The sequence below is a fragment of the Pocillopora verrucosa genome, chromosome 3 (genome assembly GCF_036669915.1).
Source record: "Pocillopora verrucosa isolate sample1 chromosome 3, ASM3666991v2, whole genome shotgun sequence".
NCBI classification, from domain to species: Eukaryota; Metazoa; Cnidaria; class Anthozoa; order Scleractinia; family Pocilloporidae; genus Pocillopora; species Pocillopora verrucosa.
In genome coordinates, this window is record NC_089314.1 from 28,208,218 (window position 1) to 28,225,761 (window position 17,544).

General features: G+C 36.5%; 2 protein-coding genes across 4 annotated transcripts; one reads left to right on the top strand and one right to left on the bottom strand.

Moving 5' to 3' along the window:
- Window positions 1–3,315: 3,315 nt before the first annotated feature.
- Window positions 3,316–9,483, bottom strand: LOC131769988 (uncharacterized). 3 transcript variants are annotated; one of them, XM_066163306.1, is made up of 11 exons: window positions 9,140–9,483; window positions 8,985–9,053; window positions 8,779–8,820; window positions 8,311–8,514; window positions 7,607–7,948; window positions 7,051–7,231; window positions 6,716–6,816; window positions 4,950–6,188; window positions 4,579–4,742; window positions 4,069–4,279; window positions 3,316–3,965 (listed from the first exon to the last, which is right to left on the bottom strand). In XM_066163306.1, the coding sequence occupies exons 1-8, from the start codon at window positions 9,170–9,172 to the stop codon at window positions 5,886–5,888; spliced, it is 1,275 nt and encodes a 424-aa protein (XP_066019403.1). In that variant the 5' UTR covers window positions 9,173–9,483; the 3' UTR covers window positions 3,316–3,965; window positions 4,069–4,279; window positions 4,579–4,742; window positions 4,950–5,885. The 3 variants fall into 3 exon arrangements, with proteins under 3 accessions (XP_066019403.1, XP_066019402.1, XP_066019401.1); XM_066163305.1 differs by having other exon boundaries at window positions 4,892–6,188; XM_066163304.1 differs by having other exon boundaries at window positions 4,868–6,188.
- A 708-nt stretch (window positions 9,484–10,191) lies between these two features.
- Window positions 10,192–15,224, top strand: LOC131798768 (uncharacterized). Its single transcript, XM_059116430.2, has 10 exons — window positions 10,192–10,806; window positions 11,132–11,281; window positions 11,499–11,673; window positions 11,862–12,019; window positions 12,208–12,381; window positions 12,729–13,101; window positions 13,513–13,774; window positions 13,941–14,140; window positions 14,447–14,534; window positions 14,774–15,224. Exons 1-10 carry the CDS (start codon window positions 10,192–10,194, stop codon window positions 15,120–15,122), a joined length of 2,544 nt encoding a protein of 847 aa, XP_058972413.2. The 3' UTR covers window positions 15,123–15,224.
- Window positions 15,225–17,544: the final 2,320 nt, after the last annotated feature.

The window sequence follows — 17,544 nt, forward strand, 5'->3', positions numbered from 1 at the left end:
AAACATGACTCTTCAGAAACTGTTCACCACTGAATTGTGCTTAGGGTTAGTGGTGAGTTAGTGGTTAAGCAAACAAATAAAAACATTTTCTTGTAGGCTTTTTCATCAAAAGAGTAAAGGGGGTAAGTTTCTAATGAAACTGTGGTGCTTTTTGGATGAGAGAGAATAACGGGGTAATTTGTGTCATCAACTGAGTTGAAAACGTAAATTGACCAGTTTTTACGGTGGCCAACTTACGTTTACAACTCAGTTGATAACACTGAATTACCCTTTTTTTTTTTATAAAAAATTGCGTTGGTATAGGGAAACGATTCTTCAAAGAGCGTGAACAGTAAGTTTTACCCTTGACTTCCATTGATTTACTGCCTTGCTGAGTAAGTTCTAGACTTTATGCGAGCTTATCAAAAGTCAATCTTGAGGTTTCGCTTTGCCAGTGCTAGAAAACTCCAATCAACACAGGGATGTATGGTCATGAAAATTTTTTCTTTCTGAAACCGTTCCAGATGGAAATAGATACATAAAAGCATGTCATGTTAATAGAAATTCGGGTTTCCTGCGGCTATGTCCAAGAATGATTATGGGTAGAAATATTTTGTATTCGTGTCTGGAGGAGGGACAAAGACTTAATTAATCGACGTAAAGTGGTCTGTTTTTCAAAGCCTTTTATAGACGCAACGAAGAGTGAAGTAAAACAGTAACCATCAATCTGTTTTGATCCAAAAATAAAGGACGGAAGTTTCTAAAGAAACTGTGGTACTGCGTCGGTGAGGGAGTATAATAATATAACTTACACCGTAAAGAGTATCCAAGGTGACCTTTCGAGCTTTAGAGATTCGTCAGTCGAATGCTTTACTGAATAAAGGTTTGCTATGACGATCTCAGATAAACAGCTTGACCGGCTCAATGGCATATTACCTTTAAAAACTGACAGTAAATTAGTGCAGGATGCCTGTTCTCCGAGGTTTGAAAGCTAGTTGAAACAGTTATAAGCATTGATCCATGATAAGGCAGTCTGAGCTATTGTTGAGCGAGATTTTTTATACATCGACGCATCTTTGTGTTTAAAATGTCTTAAACCTAGGATTTAAATGTTCCTTTTGGGTATTTAGCATATAATTGAATACTATGATCAAGACTATACGGTCAAAACAGAAGAAAATCCAATAAATATGGAACCCTATGAGCTTTGAGAGACGAAAAAAAAATTTTGAATGTCTACAAATTCCAATTGTATCGTCTTCCTTCGAAAGTCAAAATGCATGACAGATCATGTTGTAGGAGCCTTCTTAGACATATAACGAAGTAAGCGCTCATTCAGATTATTTCCCAGGCAAGGCGGGTGTGGTAAATATAAAAGCCAGCTGCCAGAGATTTATCAAAGATTTGCACTTATCGATACCTATAATGGGAAAGATTTGCAAATCATCAAGTCAACTTACTTGTCAAATCTTCTCAATCTTAGCTTAGTTCCCCGATCAATCCTTTCGAACTCTCAGATTCTCCTGAAATTGCTCAGGTGTAGCTGGCAACTCTTCGGGGAGAGCAGGTATGTGTGTGAATGAGACTTTTATACAGTGAAGCCTGTATTATAAAGAATGTCTGATACTATTTAAAAACCTAGAAAAACGCTTAAGGCAAGATGCGTTAAAGCTTTTCGCCCGACCATCCGATTCAATAGTTTTGACACAGAAGCGTAGTTGGGAATATGCACCAAACTGAAAGGAGAATTAGAAACGATGAAACAATAGTTTTGTTCACAATGTGAGTACCGTTCTTCTATAGCAATTTCAATTGGGAAATGGTTCATTGATAATCATCTTAAGTTAGGTCAGCCTTGCTCGGTCTTTTCAAACTTCGAATTTCGAAAACATGACTCTTCAGAAAACCGTTTACTATTGAGTTGTGTTTGTACTTTTTTTAAGCAAAACAACAAAAAGATTTTCTTGTGGGCTTTTTCATCAAAAATTGCATTGGTATAGAGAGGTGATTCTTCAAAGAGCGTAAACAGTAGTTTCAGCTTTGACTTCCATTAATTTGCTCCCCTGTCGAAAAAAGTTCTAGACTTTATGCGAGTTTATCAGAAGTCAATCTTGCAGTTTAGCTCTTACAATGTTACAAACTCCAACCAACATAGGAACGTATGGCCATGACAATTTTTTATTTCTTAAACCGTTTCAATTGGAAAATAGATACATGAAAGCATGCAATTTTAATAGAAATCCGGGATTACTGTGGGTATGTGCAATAATGATTATGGGTAGAGGTATTTTGAGTTCGTGCCTTAGGGGAAGAAAACAAACATTTAATTAATCGAACTGAAGTGGTCTGATTTTCAAAGCCTTTTATAGACGCAACGAAAAGTTGAATAAAGCACTGACAATTGATCTGTTTTGATCCAAAAAAAATGCAGAAGTTTCAAAAGAAACTGTGGTACTGCATCAGTGAGGGAGTATAATAATTAAACTTGGTTTTATCAACTAAGTTGATGATATAAATTGGCCACCGTAAAGAGTATCCAAGTTGACCTTTCGAGCATTAGCGCTTCGTCTGTCGAATCTTTTGCCGCATAAAGGTTTGCTATGACCATGTCGGATAGACAGCTCAATCGGCTTCGTGACATATTACCTTAAAAAACTGACAGTAAATCAGTACAAGATGTCTGTTTACATGAGCTTACGAGGTTTGAAAGCAAGTAAAGACAATTACATAAACTGATCCACGATAAGGTAGTCTGCGCTAAAGTTAAGCGAGATTTCGTATTCATCCTCGTATTTTTGTGTTTAAAAAGTCTTAAACCTAGGATTTAAATGTTGCTTTTAGGAATTTATCATCTAATAGACATACAATGACCAAGACTTTGAAGTCAAAGAAAACATTTTCTTGTGGGCTTTTTTTTCATCAAAATTGTATTGGTATAGAGAAATGATTCTTCAAAGAGCGTAAACAACACGTTTCACCCTTGACTTTCATTAATTTGCCCCTTTGTTAAGTAAGTTCTAGACTTTATGCGAGTTTATCGAAAATCAATCTTGCGGTTTAGCTCTGACAGTGATACCAAACTTTAGCCAACACAGGGATGTATGGCCATGACAATTGTTTCTTTTTTAAACCGTTCCAGATGGAAAATAGAGACATGAAAGCATGTCATGTTAGTAGAAATCTGCGATTACTAGGGTTATGTGCAAGAATGATAATGGGTAGAAGTATTTTGAGTTCGTGCCTTGGGGGAGGGACAAAGACTTCATTAATCTAAGTAAAGTGGCTCGTTTTAAAAGCCTTTATAGACGCAACGAATAGTAAGACAATGACCACTGATCTGTTTTGATCCAAAAATATGTATTTCAAGTATGTCACTTATTTTCTTGCAATTTAGACGTCTTCTTCTAAATAGAGGCACGTCAACAGGAAATATGGTATTTTTAATAATAAATAAGCAAAACTGTGATTTCGTCTTAGTCTTCGTCATTGCCCATTATTTAGGATAATAATTAGAGGCTGATTATTATTTGATATAAGAACTGTAAACATTAAAGAAAGAAACAAACATTTTTCTGTTATTCAACAACCAACCAGTCAGTGCTAGTGCGTTCGGCCAGTGACACGATTCTGTGCCCTTTCCCATCGTATGGTATGTCAATAAAATTATGCTTAAAACATCTACTTTATTCTAAAATGATTATAACTTTAAACCAAACGACTGCATCTACCCATGTACAGTCCAACGACTCTTTTTCAAGAGACGACTGAAAAATAATGAAACAAAAAGAGCGAGATAACTACAGACTGAGCAGTTCACTGGTTCTTGAGCAGAGAACGCTCCGCAGCTCCAAGAAGAGAAGTCCACTCAATTTTTTTTCTGTATTTTTCCACACATTTAAGGGGATTCCTATTGATCTAACTGTCGCCAGAAGTCTATCGAGGTGTTCCTGTTTTTCTCTTATTAGCAGGTTTGTCTTGTTTTCAGTCTAACACAAAATAAGAACATTTACAAAAGTAAGCTGAATACTGCCATTTTGAGGTTATTTGAAGATAGTAATTAGTATTGTTTTTACAAAGAAAATCACAAACCTTATCCCAGTCGAGTACTTCTAAAATCAGTCCCCGCTCAAGTCTATCGGTTATTCGTAGCATTAGGTGAAGCTCATTGATGACTATGTTTTCTGGAGGGATATCGAACAGTGGCAGAGATTAGCATCCAGGTTCTCTTGTCCAATTGGGCCCAAACTTTCTCTTCGTGCTTTGGGAATTGTAAGCGTCATAGAAGACAGACATGTTGCACCTACAAGCATAGTTGCACAGTGTTCATTTTTTAATATAGTTATATTCATGAAACATAGTAACATGTTGATTAACTATTGCAAAAATGTTTTAAAAGTTAATAGTGGTTCTTGCCTGTCTTTAATTTTTTGTGGATTAAACATTAGATGAAAGAATTGTTTGATGTTGCCCCTTTCATGCCCATTGCAACTAACAGGAATTATTGTAAAAAGAGAAGAAAAACATTTTAACAGTCACTTTTTAAGCCATGATATTTTCTATCTTAAATCAAAAACCATAAAGCACATGGATTTCACTAACCTTGTAGTCACCTCCCAGATGGAAATGTAGGTGAACTTTATTTCCATCAATCTCCATGTATCCCTGCTCCACAAGCTTACTTATGGCATATCGGACATTTTTAAACCCCGTGTTAAGGGTCTCATAGTCTTCATATCCTTTAATTAGTGCAAAGGTATGGTTTCCTGTGAATAATGACACAAGGAACAAAACTAAACGAATGCAACATAATGAAATACAAGTTTGTGCAGTTACCATTGAGTCAAAATAATGATATTAATAAATACTACACCTAAAAGCAAGAAGTTACCTGAACTTAACAGCACACACTGACCTTCACCAAGAAGTGAAAATGAACACACAAATAGGAAGCTTTTATGGGACATTCTCACCCCGTCTCCAGATACTTTAACTTTTACCACAGGCTCTTTGTCAACTGAATTCTTGAGCTAAAAACAACAAAGTTATTTGTTACGTTTGCTATTGTAAATGACTAACCAAGCACTTCACCAAGTCTCAAGGTCTCCCTCTCTAGTCCCTAAGTAGCATTGTAAATACACTTACATGCACTGTAAAATTAAAAGAGCTGATTTGGCCCCAAAAATGGGGCCAAAACGAGTGAGTCCAGTTTGGCACTAGCCTAGGGTCAATTCGGCCCCATTGAAATGGGGCTGTTTTTGGCACCAATTTTGGGGCTGAATCGACCCCATTGTAGGGGCCAAATTGGACCACGTGAAGGGTGAATTTGAAAACTACAGGGGCCACTTTGAAATTTATAGGGGCCAAAACAGCCCCCAAAATTTCAGCCCTCTCACAAATGGCCCCTTTAAAAAGAGCCGATTCAGCTCCAATGTGAGTCCAATTCAGAAGTAGAGGGCTCTTTCCTCTGCACACTGATATCCCCCCTCACAATCAAATAATGAAAATACACCTCATATTTTATCTTTCAAACACTAATTTATTCAGTTCTAGGTATTGTTACTGTTAAAACCTTTTACAGACCATGATTTTAAAGTTATGAAGAATCTTAGACAAACATTTGAAAGAATAGGACAATACATTTTTAACATTAATGCAACCAGTTTCTAAAATATATCTCTTCACTAAATCAATATACTTCTCAAAATTGCAAACATTGCTAGAAATTTCACATGAGACACTTGTAACTAAAGCTTCCCTTTTCAATGACTCAGCAAATGTGATAATGTGAGGCAGCTTATAATCAAGACTGACTGAATTTTTTGAAGTACAGAAAATTATCAAAATAACACAACCGCAACAAATTGTCCTGCTCCTGCACAAGAGTATAAATCTTGTTTGATTCTACCTCAGGCATTTGCCAAGTCATTGAAAAAGGAGGAAACAGTAACAAGAGTCTGCCCACGCCCAATTTCAAGCAATGCTTGCTCTAAAAAAGTCAAAATTGCCTTTGACTGATTGTAGGAGACATTAAAAACATAAAATGAGCCAAGTAACCCAATGACAGCATCAATAATTTTTTCTTGTGGGAGCTGACAAATAATACTCCCCTCTGTGACTATATACAGGAGATCAATGTCATAAATATCTCCAACAATAACAATTTGTGGCTGGATGTAATCTATAACTGCTGAATCAACATCAGCTTCTCTCTGCAATAAAAACAAATTTTACAACCATATTAAAAACAAGCCAAAGTGCAAAGGAGCATCAAAATTACTGGCTAGTCTGCTGGGTTCAGTTGGTCACTTTACCCTCATTTAATTTTACTCAAATGATATATATGTGGGATGTTTTTCTAAAACTATAAGCCAAAACATTAAAAAAGGAAGTGGAAATTTAGCTCAATGCTTTTAATTTGTCTTCCCTTCAAGCCTTGAAAAATACTACACGACTCCCAAAGTATCTGCGCATATCACAAATGTACATGTGGGGTGTTCAACCCCCAGGAAAAAGACATCAACTATTCCATGTGCAGTATTTATCTTATGGTTTGACTACAGCAAAATTTTTTTTAAAAAAAATTGCTAAATCACAATAATGGAAAAAAAGAAGGAAAATAAATACAACCCCAAAGTACTTGAAGCTTAGTATCTGGACTTCATAGCAAATGGGCTCAGTAATTTTAGCTGTTCTGTAGTATTTTTGTACCTAAGTAGCAGTTTTTATAAACTCCTACCTCCAAAATGGTCACAACTTCTTCTTGAAGTCCCCTTTTCTTTCCACTCCGCTGGCGCAGAACTTTGTTGATGACCAGCAGGGATGTCCTACTTTTAATTTCTGTAATTTAAATACAGAACAATTTGTTTTTTGTGAAAGTGGGAGACATTAACCCCTATATAACAGCATACTTTCCAATCTAGCAGTCTTGATAAACTCTCCTTAAAGCCAGGGCTTATACAAGTTGTAAAATCAAAGGTGACTTCTAATCAGGTGTCTGTGACAGCAGCAGAATGTTTTACACAAGTTAAGGTATAATACTTCTTTGTAAATGATTGAAAACCTCATTTTTACCTTCTCTGTTGCATCCCTCTTCACTAAGGGCAGCTTCCATTCCATCCATTACCTCATTGACCACCTTATCTTTGCTAGCAGCAGCATATTTTAGGATATGCTGCTGCCACATAAGGTATTTTTCCCGCAATTTGGTTGGGATGTTATCATCATTGAATATTCTACACAGCTCAGCTTTTAACTGCATTGAAAGGTAAGGCAGAAAACATAACATGTAAGTCGTCTTACTTGTCCGATGAATCTACTCTAGAGGTATTCATAACCACATGTGTACTGAGAATCCAGAGAGAGAAATGCTGTTCTTAAGGACTGTTCATGCCCTTAATAGGAACACAAATATATTGGTAAGGAACTTGCCTTTCATACACACAAAATCCCTCTTCCCCCATTAAGAAAAAAATTAGTACAATTGGGAAGCATATCATTTAAAAGTATTGGACTGCAATCTCTGACAGGTACCCTAGTATCAGCCAAAAGTTGGCCAAAAAACAAACAAACAAACCTGTAACTGGTTTAGATTTCTGACAGATACAAGCAATTTACAGCTAATACTTACATGGATGAAGTATTTCAGAGATGGGTACTCCATCAACACAGCCTTCACCAATTTAGGGGCAGTTATGATTTCATGGCGGCGGAGGGGGAATGTTTTATCCATGAAATCCTTATGAGCTTTGTGCTTTCGGTGGTTTCTCCTGACTTCATTGCGATTTTCCTCAGCAAAGGCTTTTAAAGTTGCCAGAGTCTCACCTGCAGGTAAGTCTGGCTGCTGTGCCCAAATACTGAAATCTTTTTTTTGCCTTTTGGCCTTAGAGGGACCAGCTTCAGCAGGATTGGCTGGATGTTTAGGTTTTTGGATTTTTTTCATCCTGTTGAAAATCTTGACCTCCAAATAGCCCTGGAAAAGGGTCAGGACATTGCATAAATTAATGCCTAATTTTTTTGCACATTTGTTAGTAAACTTTACTCAACTAATGATATTACTTTCAATGTGTGGAGTTCACATCATCTAAAGTTTTTCAGTTGGCACTTTATTCTGCCCCTTTCCCACTCTGTGCCTCCTGGCTGAACACTACACATCTAATTCTATGGTAGATATGTGTTATAATTATTGGTAACAGCCAATCACACTTAAGAACTTAAAAGATCAGAGTGATTACTCTGCACCTTCTAAGTTTAAGCCAAGAAATTCAGCACAAAAATTTCTATTTTTACCATAAGTAGAAGAAGCAAACTGATAGATTTTTAAAATTTACTAACCCATTCAGTGTCTGAGTCAACTAGTTTCTTGCCAGCCATACATGGATACTCTTCAACAATTTTTTTAGCTATCCATTGCCTCTCAGAGCACTTTGGGTGGCTGGTGAAGTGGTTGATGCTTGTACAAACATCCCGGACCAATTCACTTTTCTGGTTTGCACTGAGGTATCCCTCCTGGATACCTAACTCTACTGAGGCAGAGAACTGTAAAAAAAGTAAACAAATGAACAAATTTATTTGTCGTTGGAGAACAGTAATTTTTGTGACTAAAAAGTTTCCATAAATGTAAACAAACTGTGCATAAAAGAGAAAAAACATAATCATACCTCGATGATATCAATAATTTACTTTCACCAAACTATGTACTTATCGAGAAAGGAAATCATACTCCTAGGCACTTCAGTTTTCATGAATTAACAAGGATTGCTTAAAAAAACTAAATAAAAAAAAAACGGAAAAGTTTCTTACTCTCGATGGAAGCTGGAACTTTGATAGCCATCCAAGAGGAAGCTATAGGTAGAAATATTTTTTGAATAAATTAGACTGTCTGATAACATGTTATCAATTAAGTAATTTTTAATTTACCGAATTCACACATTAGGTTTACTTTGTTTTATGCATAGTGGACGTAAATACATATCTAGTATATTTCAATAAAAATTAGCAGATCTCACCGTTTTTGACGGCTGTTTTCCCCGACATTTCTCTTCTTTAACGGACCAACTGGCACCTTGTGTTTTTTCCTTTGGGGTAAAATAGGAAGAAAGGAATTGATAATGTACTCTTCACTATCCAGCCATCTTCACCATCTTACCCCATAAGAACTTACTTTAGCAATGCCCAGTTCTATCGCCTCGTCCATGATACAAAAATCCTTGGGAGATTTTCCCTTTTCATTGGGTGTCGATGTTAGTTCTAAATTTTCATCATCGCTGGTGTTTTGTGAATCGTCAGTCGACGTGTAAAACGAATTGCTCGTAGAACTTGATTCTGCACACTGAAGGAGAAAGAGCAAAAAATTCAGCTTAATTGGAGACAAACTAAGATATGGACATAAAAATAACAATTAATTTTTTTAAGGACAAGTTTAAGAATTCGGAGTGAGGAATCCTAAAATCAGAGAGTCTTGAAAGAAGTCAAGTTCATCTTGTGCAAATGCAGTATCCGTTTTGAATTGTAACCGTCTCTATCTCTCGGCGCCAAAATGAGAACACATGACTTTAGTTGTGAAACCGCTGAGAGTCAGGGGAATCACGCATGCGTCAAATTCTTTGGCGGGAAAATTAATTATCTTACCGACGAAGAACTCGCACCATCTCTAGGTTCAGCGTTCATCAAGATCAATTTCTTGAATTTTAGTCGCTCTTTTACTAAGGGAAAGTAGTGCCTCAGTTCTTCTACATATTGGACAATGCCGAGGAGATCTTCACCGTCCAAACCGTCCTTTTCTGCAAGATAAGATACGAACAAAGATCAGTGAAGGAGTCAAGTTTGTGTACATAAAATTGCAATAAAATGTGTTGTTAAGCAAATTTCTTTCGCTTACCTATCCTCTCTAAAGTCTCTGGAGAAAATCCATGCGACTGGAGCCAAGAAACAACCTCCTCACCACTGTAGTTCATTATTGAGTCCGACGCACGAGGTCTAGCTAGGTTCGTTCGACTAATGAGATACGAAGAAGGAGCTGCAGAGAAGCACCAGCAAAAGAAGGACGAATTTTGGAGGGAAATCGCTTTTATAACAAAATTTTAATCATTAAAAAGTTCACAGTTTTAAGTTGAGTAAACCAATCGTTAGCTGCGGTTTCGTTCGAGTTAAAGATCTACCAGTTTACCCCTCAACATTCCCGAATCCCTACGTCCTTGTGGCGTTTAAGTTGTGATGGGTATTCCGTGTAACATGTGCAATGCTGTCCTTGACAATTTTGGACTAGTTATCAGCCATTTCAGGCGGGTACATAGAGAAGATCCTAATTTCTTTGTTACATGTGGCATTAATGGATGTGGAAGAACTTACAAGAAATTTTATGGGTACAGAAGTCACGTACACAGAGTGCACAGAGGATTTCTACGAGTTGCACGTGACGTTAAACAACCTCAGGATTTAGTGCAAGATATTGAGCCTGAAGAGCAAGCTGGTGATTTGCTTATTGATGAAGCACTTTTTGAAGAAGACAAAGACGATATCCAAAATGAACAGTTAAGAAACACGAGTGCAGCATATCTTTTGCGAATCAAGGAAACACACAATCTCTCACAAAAAGCTTTGGATGACATTGTACAGAGTACCAGTTCTCTTGTCTCTACTGCTGTTAAGTCAGTATGTATAAATATTGCCAATAAGCTTTTGAATATGGAGGAAGAGGAAAATCATGTGATACAAAACATAACATGGCAAACTTTATTTGAGGAAAATTCTGAGAAGGCAAGCCCATTTCAAAACCTTGAAACAGAAAATAGACAAAAACGAGCATTTAAAGAAATCTTTGGTCTTGTTGTAAGTATAAGAAATTAAGTATATTGTACAATTTAGGATTTCCTTGTTAATAGTAAGGGAGTAAATCACTATTTTAATGAAAAGAAAAGCACCTTAACATACAGCTGTTAAAGACACCAAATTCTGCTTACAATGTTCAAACATGCCTAAACAATTTATAGTTGTAATACCAGAGACAGAAATGTGCAGTCTTTTCTCTTGTTTTATACCAGCTAGGGCTATGCTTGAACCAGCTAGCTAGGCTAACTTAGATGTCTCTGTACCAGTATGATATTTTGTTGGAATGTAATAAATCAACATGCATTATGTAATGTCCCCTGAACAGGAACCTGTGAAACGTGTGCTTGGAAACTTCCATGGTCATCGACAGAAAGGTCCAAAAAGAAGAAGGGTTCAACTAAATGATGAAGTCATTGAGATCCCTCTTCTTGAAAGTTTAGAGCAGTGGTTGAACAACCCCTCAATTTTGAAACAGGTAAACAGAAATTATGGTGAAGTCAATCTACACTTTACCATACTTGTTTTATCATAGGGGAACTTAGTTTTATGTGGACCAGTTCTTTAACTTGTGGGAATTTGCCTAGCTGGTAATTTTCCATTACTTTGCCCAGTGGTATTCTTAAATTTTGATAAAGGTGGAATGTTAAATGTGGTGATTTATTTGTAAATTCTTACGAATTGTTTCTGAACAGGTGGAAAACTCACATCAACGACATGATGAGATGATTGCTGATTATTGTGATGGTCAGGTTTACCGCCAGCACCCTCTTTTCTCTAGGGACCCACATGCTTTACAGATTATATTGTATTATGATGATGTTGAAGTTGTGAATCCACTGGGCAGCAAAACCTCAAAACATAAAGTTGGTAATGAGATATTTTTATTTCACTATACTGTCACAAGTCATGAGACATTCATACATGTACCTCAGAGAGTAAGGAAAGGCATTTAGGTGTAGTTGTTTCACAATTAAGATTCAACCAGTTCAGATACTTATTTGATGTCATAATCAATTAACCTTTGTAAGCATACTAAATGTTGCATACTATTTTAGGCGTTTTTTACTATACTCTTGGGAATATTGACCCTAAGCACCGATCCCAGCTAAAGGCAATGCAGCTTCTGGCAATTGCAAAGAGAACTGTGATCAAGAAGTATGGATGCAATGAAATTCTTCAAACATTCATGACAGAGCTCAATCAGTTAGAGCAGGTGAGAGTTAAATAATGACCACAGTGTGCAGTACATTCAATATCTGTTGTAGAGTAAACTGAAAGTATAGAAATGCAACAGACTTTAAAAATGTTGTACCAGTCTTATTTGTATTGTATATATTGGACAGATCAGGGCTTGACTATCAACATTCTTTTTTTTTATTTGATCTATATTTATTTCCTAAGGATGGAGGATACCAGTTTATCATAAATGGGGAAAGAAAGTCTTTGAGAGGAACCATCAGCTTTGTTTCTGGTGATAATTTGGCATCCCAGGAGATTGGAGGCTTTAAAATTGGAAGCTGTTCTGCACTGAAGTGCAGAGTTTGCATGGGAGATGCAAATGATGTGGCTTCAAAGGTAATATAATAAAATAAAAGATGAACTATTTTTCCACTGACAATATAATAAGTTTTGTCAATCTACATGCAGCTGTCTAAATCTCTTCCCATTCACTTTGCACTCTGCTGCCTACTCATAAGTTTTTTTCTAGGCTTTTGCTCATTGTGATAACTTTTGGCTTAACTTTCCCAGCAGCCATGTGAGAACCATTCTATGTGGAACCAAAGATACTCCCCTCTATTAATGATTAAACCACCTGATCCTGTGACTTACCATGAAAAAACTGTGTTGTAAATCGTGTCTTATAGAGTTTGTAATTGAAGAGTGGTGTTGAAATCCAATAACTTTCTCATTATTCCCCACAGTTTGTGGAAGACGATTTCCAATTACGCACCAAAGCAATGTATGATCAGCAGTGCACAGCCATTGAAAATTCAGCCATTGACATTTCTTCACAGTTTGGAATAAATCTGAGATCAGCCCTGAACCAGTCACGATACTTCCATGTCATAGAAGGTCTTCCGGGTGATGCAATGCATGATGTCCTTGAGGGGCTTCTTCAATATGAAGTCAAAGAACTCCTCAAATATGCTATATATGAGCAGCAGTTTTTCACTTTGGAAAATTTAAATTGTTGGATTAAAAATTTTGATTATGGTTATCCAGATGTTTCCAACAAACCATGTGTTATATCAAGTGCCACCCTAAATTCCAACACTAATTCTCTCAAACAAAAAGGTAAAATTGCATTATTAGTAGCTTCATTCGTACAACATGCTTTATCCAGAGATACAGTCTTAGCTTTGAAATCATTGCTTGTAACTCTGACACAAGATACATTCGTCATCATTGCATTGTCACCCTAGTGTACACTGTTAGTATTAATTTTGTACACAAAAGGCTGTCTTTTTGTCCATTTTTATTGTTATGGTAATATTTGAACTGCAAGTTACAGTAATTCAAAATTTTCCAAACATTTGCCATGTGTTTAACATCATGATCCTACCATTCTGGTATATTTTTTAAAAGTAGTGGAATATTTTGGTAAATGATCAATGGCACCGATACATATATATATTTTATTTATTTCACTCATGAAATTGATAAAACTGTGTTTTGGTAGCTCTGTTGATCATAATGTGATTTTAGCTTCACAGATGTGGTGCCTTGGCCGTTTCCTTCCATTGATGATGGGCAGCCATATCCCTCGTGATGATGAGAAGTGGGGTCTCTTCTTAAATCTTTTGGAAATAGTGGACATTGTTTTTGCTGATGCAGTCACACTTGATAAAGCAGCTTACTTAAGGGATTTAATCACAGATCACCATACTAGCTTTACCCAGTTGTACCCAAATTCCTCTGTGATTCCAAAGATGCACTATATTCTTCATTACCCCAGGACAATGGTAAGGTAAGTTGGAAATTAAAAATATTTTAACTTTTCTTTTGATGGGTGATAATTTTGTGACATAAATCTTTGTGTTATTGTTTGTGTTTTCCAGTAGTTATCTATAGTACATGTAAGGTTGATCATTGAAAAAGGAAAAAATGTAAATATGTAGCATTTGATATTTAAGGCTTGGTCCCATGGTACGGTCCTGGACAATGAGATTTGAGGCAAAGCATGAAAGACTCAAACGGCTGGCCACATCCCTTGGCAATTTCACCAATATTCCTTGGACGCTGGCTCTTCGTCATCAGTTGAGGCAGTGCTATGAAATATCAGGCACTAAGCATGGTCATCCATCAATTGAAAAGTCTTTGGAAGTAGGCCCAGGTATTTAATTACAACCATTTTATTTTCCACTGGTCTGAAAGTATGCTGACTTTCATATGTGCATGTGAATTTGCCTGTGACAATATAGACATGTGTATTTATCTAATGGGGGTCCTTAGGACCAACAATTCTGCTTTTATTTATTTAGTGTAGAGACCATTCATTGGAAAAAAACTGCCACAATTATTTTTTGTCAACTTGTAGCCAATAACCTTTAAGCCTGCTGTCTAATTAGATATGTTATGCCTTTTAAAAAAAACAAAGACACTTATTGTAATATTATGAGGTTATTATTGCCATTTCCAGGGACTCAGAAAGAAGCTAACAGGGCAGCATACTTCAACATGCTTCTTGAGAAGCTTGACACCCTGGAAGGTGAAGACCTAATTCATGAGTAAGTAATTTCATTTAATGCAAACACCATTCAAGTGCAGATTTTAAACTAGGTGAAGCAGAATTAACAACTTTACATAGAACAAGTAATGTAAAAAAAAAATTCTGTATTAAGAATACAAATATTTACATGTGCTCAGGGTATTCAATGGTAATTTTTTGACAATGGCACTTTTGTTGTAGTTTTTTGTTCTTGGACAACCCATCTTTTTCATCTTTTTTGACGGTTGTATTTTTCAGGGCAAAATGGTGCATGGTCTTTGGTACCAAATATAAAAAAGGTGCAGCTGTCCACACAGGAGGAGATGGGCTCTTACCACAGTTCTCACTGATAGACAAAATTGTGACAGTTCCTGGGAAAGATGCTTCACAGGTCTTTTTTGTTTTGAAAGAAATTGTTACCCATCATTATGAAGTCCACTTGCATGCATATCATGTGAAGGTTTTAAATGATGGAGCAGTCAGTGTCAGGAGCCAAGAAGAACTCACAACATTTAGGCCTTTGCATATTTGTAGAAGTATTGGGGACAATCAATCCAGTTTTATCTGCCCTAAAAGTGATGTGGATGTTTACAATGAGCAGATATAGAAAAGGTGTCTGCAAATGATCTTGGAAAGGTGTACTGAGTATATGTCAGCAATCAAATATGATTTTTTGGATTATGTCTGCAACAGGCTGTCATTTTTTGAAAAGTGCATTGAATATAGATGGGCAAAAAAAACTGTTTGCTTTTAAAGGTATTGTATATAAAACTGCTTGTGAAATGACTTGTAAATAGCATTGAAGCTTTTGTAAAATAAGTTGTAACCTAGTGATAATCATGGATTAATAAAGAGCATTTGATATAGCTTAGGAATGGGTATTTTAGTCTCTGTGTTTTCAAAATCCATTGTATAATCAAACCTATGAACACAGAATAGTAGCTTGGCTCACTGTTCTGATTTTCAGTGACTTAGTTTGTTCAATCATATGGTTATCTTTAGAAATTTTGAATAACATCCAAACCAAAGTGATTCTAGATGCCCTCATGAGATCAAGGCCAGATGGCATCAAAGAGCTGAAATGATCCACACCTGTGGGATTTTCTTAAACCGAAATGGCTGAAAAAATGACAAAAATAATAAGCATCTTCCTATGTCAAAAGCAAAAGTAGAACAAAAACTAACGACCTTACTCACTGTGTTTACTATTATTGTACTTTTTTGGGGCCAAATTGGTCAATCCTACTTGGCTCTTGGAGGGGCCAAATTGAGAAAAAGTTCCAAAGTAGAATTCATAGGAGCCAATTCAGATTTTGGAGGGGCCAATTCAGATTTTGGAGGGGTTGAAATGGTACCTGTTCCGCCCGTTTTGGCTCAAATAGTCCAAAACGAACCTCGATGGGCCAAATTGGCCCTCAAGAAATTGGGGCCAATTTGGCTTTTGGGGTCAATTTGGCTCTTTTCATTTTACAGTGTGTTCTCTTATTTCTTTTTCCACCAGAAGCTTAAAAGCCAGTTCATCCCCTGGACAGATTCCTGGTGTCCTTGTGGGTTTCCGCAGGTCATCAATGACCTTCTGGCAAGATTCAACCAGGTACGTCTTTAGCAGTCATGACTCTTGTTATGTTACGAATGGTAAGCCTCCTGAGATATGGAAAACCTATCCATACTATGTAGGATGGCCCTGAATTTTTTTTCTCTTCAGGTAAGCTCTCAAAAGCATTTGTCTATGTCGGTAAATAAAACATAAAGCCGAATGTTTAATCCATCATTGTATGACTTGTATCTATGCATTTTTTAACTATTGGCAAAAAAATGGCATAACTCATGTTTTATGGCTGTTTTATTTTCTTAACACTCTGTACGTCAATTATATAACATGTTTTTTCTGGGTTAGCTCAACTTTTACAACTTTCAAACCATATTTCCTTTCAATTTCAGACAGATCCATATCATGAAGCAGGTTATTCTTATCAACAACTTGTATTGACCGTGGCACCAATCCATATGTTTCCACAAAAAAAACAACGCTTCTCTTGCCTTATCTCTGCAAAAAAATATTTGAATGAACAATAAATAATTAAACGAGAAATATTACAAGATCAGAATCAGTTAATAAAGGTTATCTACATGGTTATTTTTCTTATATCAAGGAGTTTGTATTGTGTTTGTATTGACTATTTTGTATCCATGGAGACCGTCTGTTAAGATGTACCCTGTTTGAGATCATTATGAAATAAAAGTTATTTGGACAAGTGTCTCAATTTCTTGAGGTTGAAGCGACACCTTAATCCACGTCTCACCTTTAAGCTTTTTCCTCTTTTTGAGGTGGACTGGATCTTGTGCCGAAATCTCCGTTCGCCTTGCGCCGGAGCTTGCCCCACACGTTCGAGACCAGATTCCACCAGTCGGTATCCAGTCTTTTAAAATAATTTTTTGAAAAATTTTTCAAATAACTTTGAAAAAAATGTTTTTAATAATTCTTTTGACAATTTTTTAAATTTGTATTTTTTTTTATTTAGCTAAAACCGTGGCTCTCATAATATTTTTCTCACCTTACCCACAAGATTTTCAAATTTCCCTTGTTCCTGTTCGTATGTCCGGCCAAGCCTTTTTGGTCTTTGGCCCCATTATAGCCGCTAACTATGGCTTATAAATACAGGCGTTAAATTTTAACTTGTAAATTAAAACTCCCTGAAGAAGTCTACGACAGTTTGAAAAAACGCGTCGGAGAATATTGTTCGCAAAGTGCTGTTCACCAGCTCAGTTTTATTTCCAAAAAACAGCTCAAACAGTGTTTTGGGCCTTCCAGATTCTTCCCTCCATCTCCTACCTACCTTCGTCTTTTATTTGCAAATTGAACGTTGGGTAAACAACGTCAACGTATGGCGGCATCATGTGAAGAAACATTGGATGGTTGGGGATTTCGAAAAGAGATTCCGATCGCATACAGTTTGTGGAACGATCGGGGGTTCAGCGAGCTCTGAAAAGAGCTCCCGATCACATACAGTTTGTTTGGTGATCGGGGG

Bases quoted from the DNA above. Each gene is read 5' to 3' on its own strand.
- LOC131769988 (XM_066163306.1), bottom strand. From the start codon at position 9,172: ATGGACGAGGCGATAGAACTGGGCATTGCTAAA. The intron at 9,054-9,139 runs GTAAGTTCTTAT...TTTACCCCAAAG, and splicing joins TAGAACTGGGCATTGCTAAA to GAAAAAACACAAGGTGCCAG. The intron at 6,189-6,715 runs GTAGGAGTTTAT...TTTTTATTGCAG, and splicing joins AAGTTGTGACCATTTTGGAG to AGAGAAGCTGATGTTGATTC.
- LOC131798768 (XM_059116430.2), top strand. From the start codon at position 10,192: ATGGGTATTCCGTGTAACATGTGCAATGCTGTCCTTGACAATTTTGGA. The intron at 10,807-11,131 runs GTAAGTATAAGA...TCCCCTGAACAG, and splicing joins AAGAAATCTTTGGTCTTGTT to GAACCTGTGAAACGTGTGCT. The intron at 13,775-13,940 runs GTAAGTTGGAAA...TTGATATTTAAG, and splicing joins TACCCCAGGACAATGGTAAG to GCTTGGTCCCATGGTACGGT.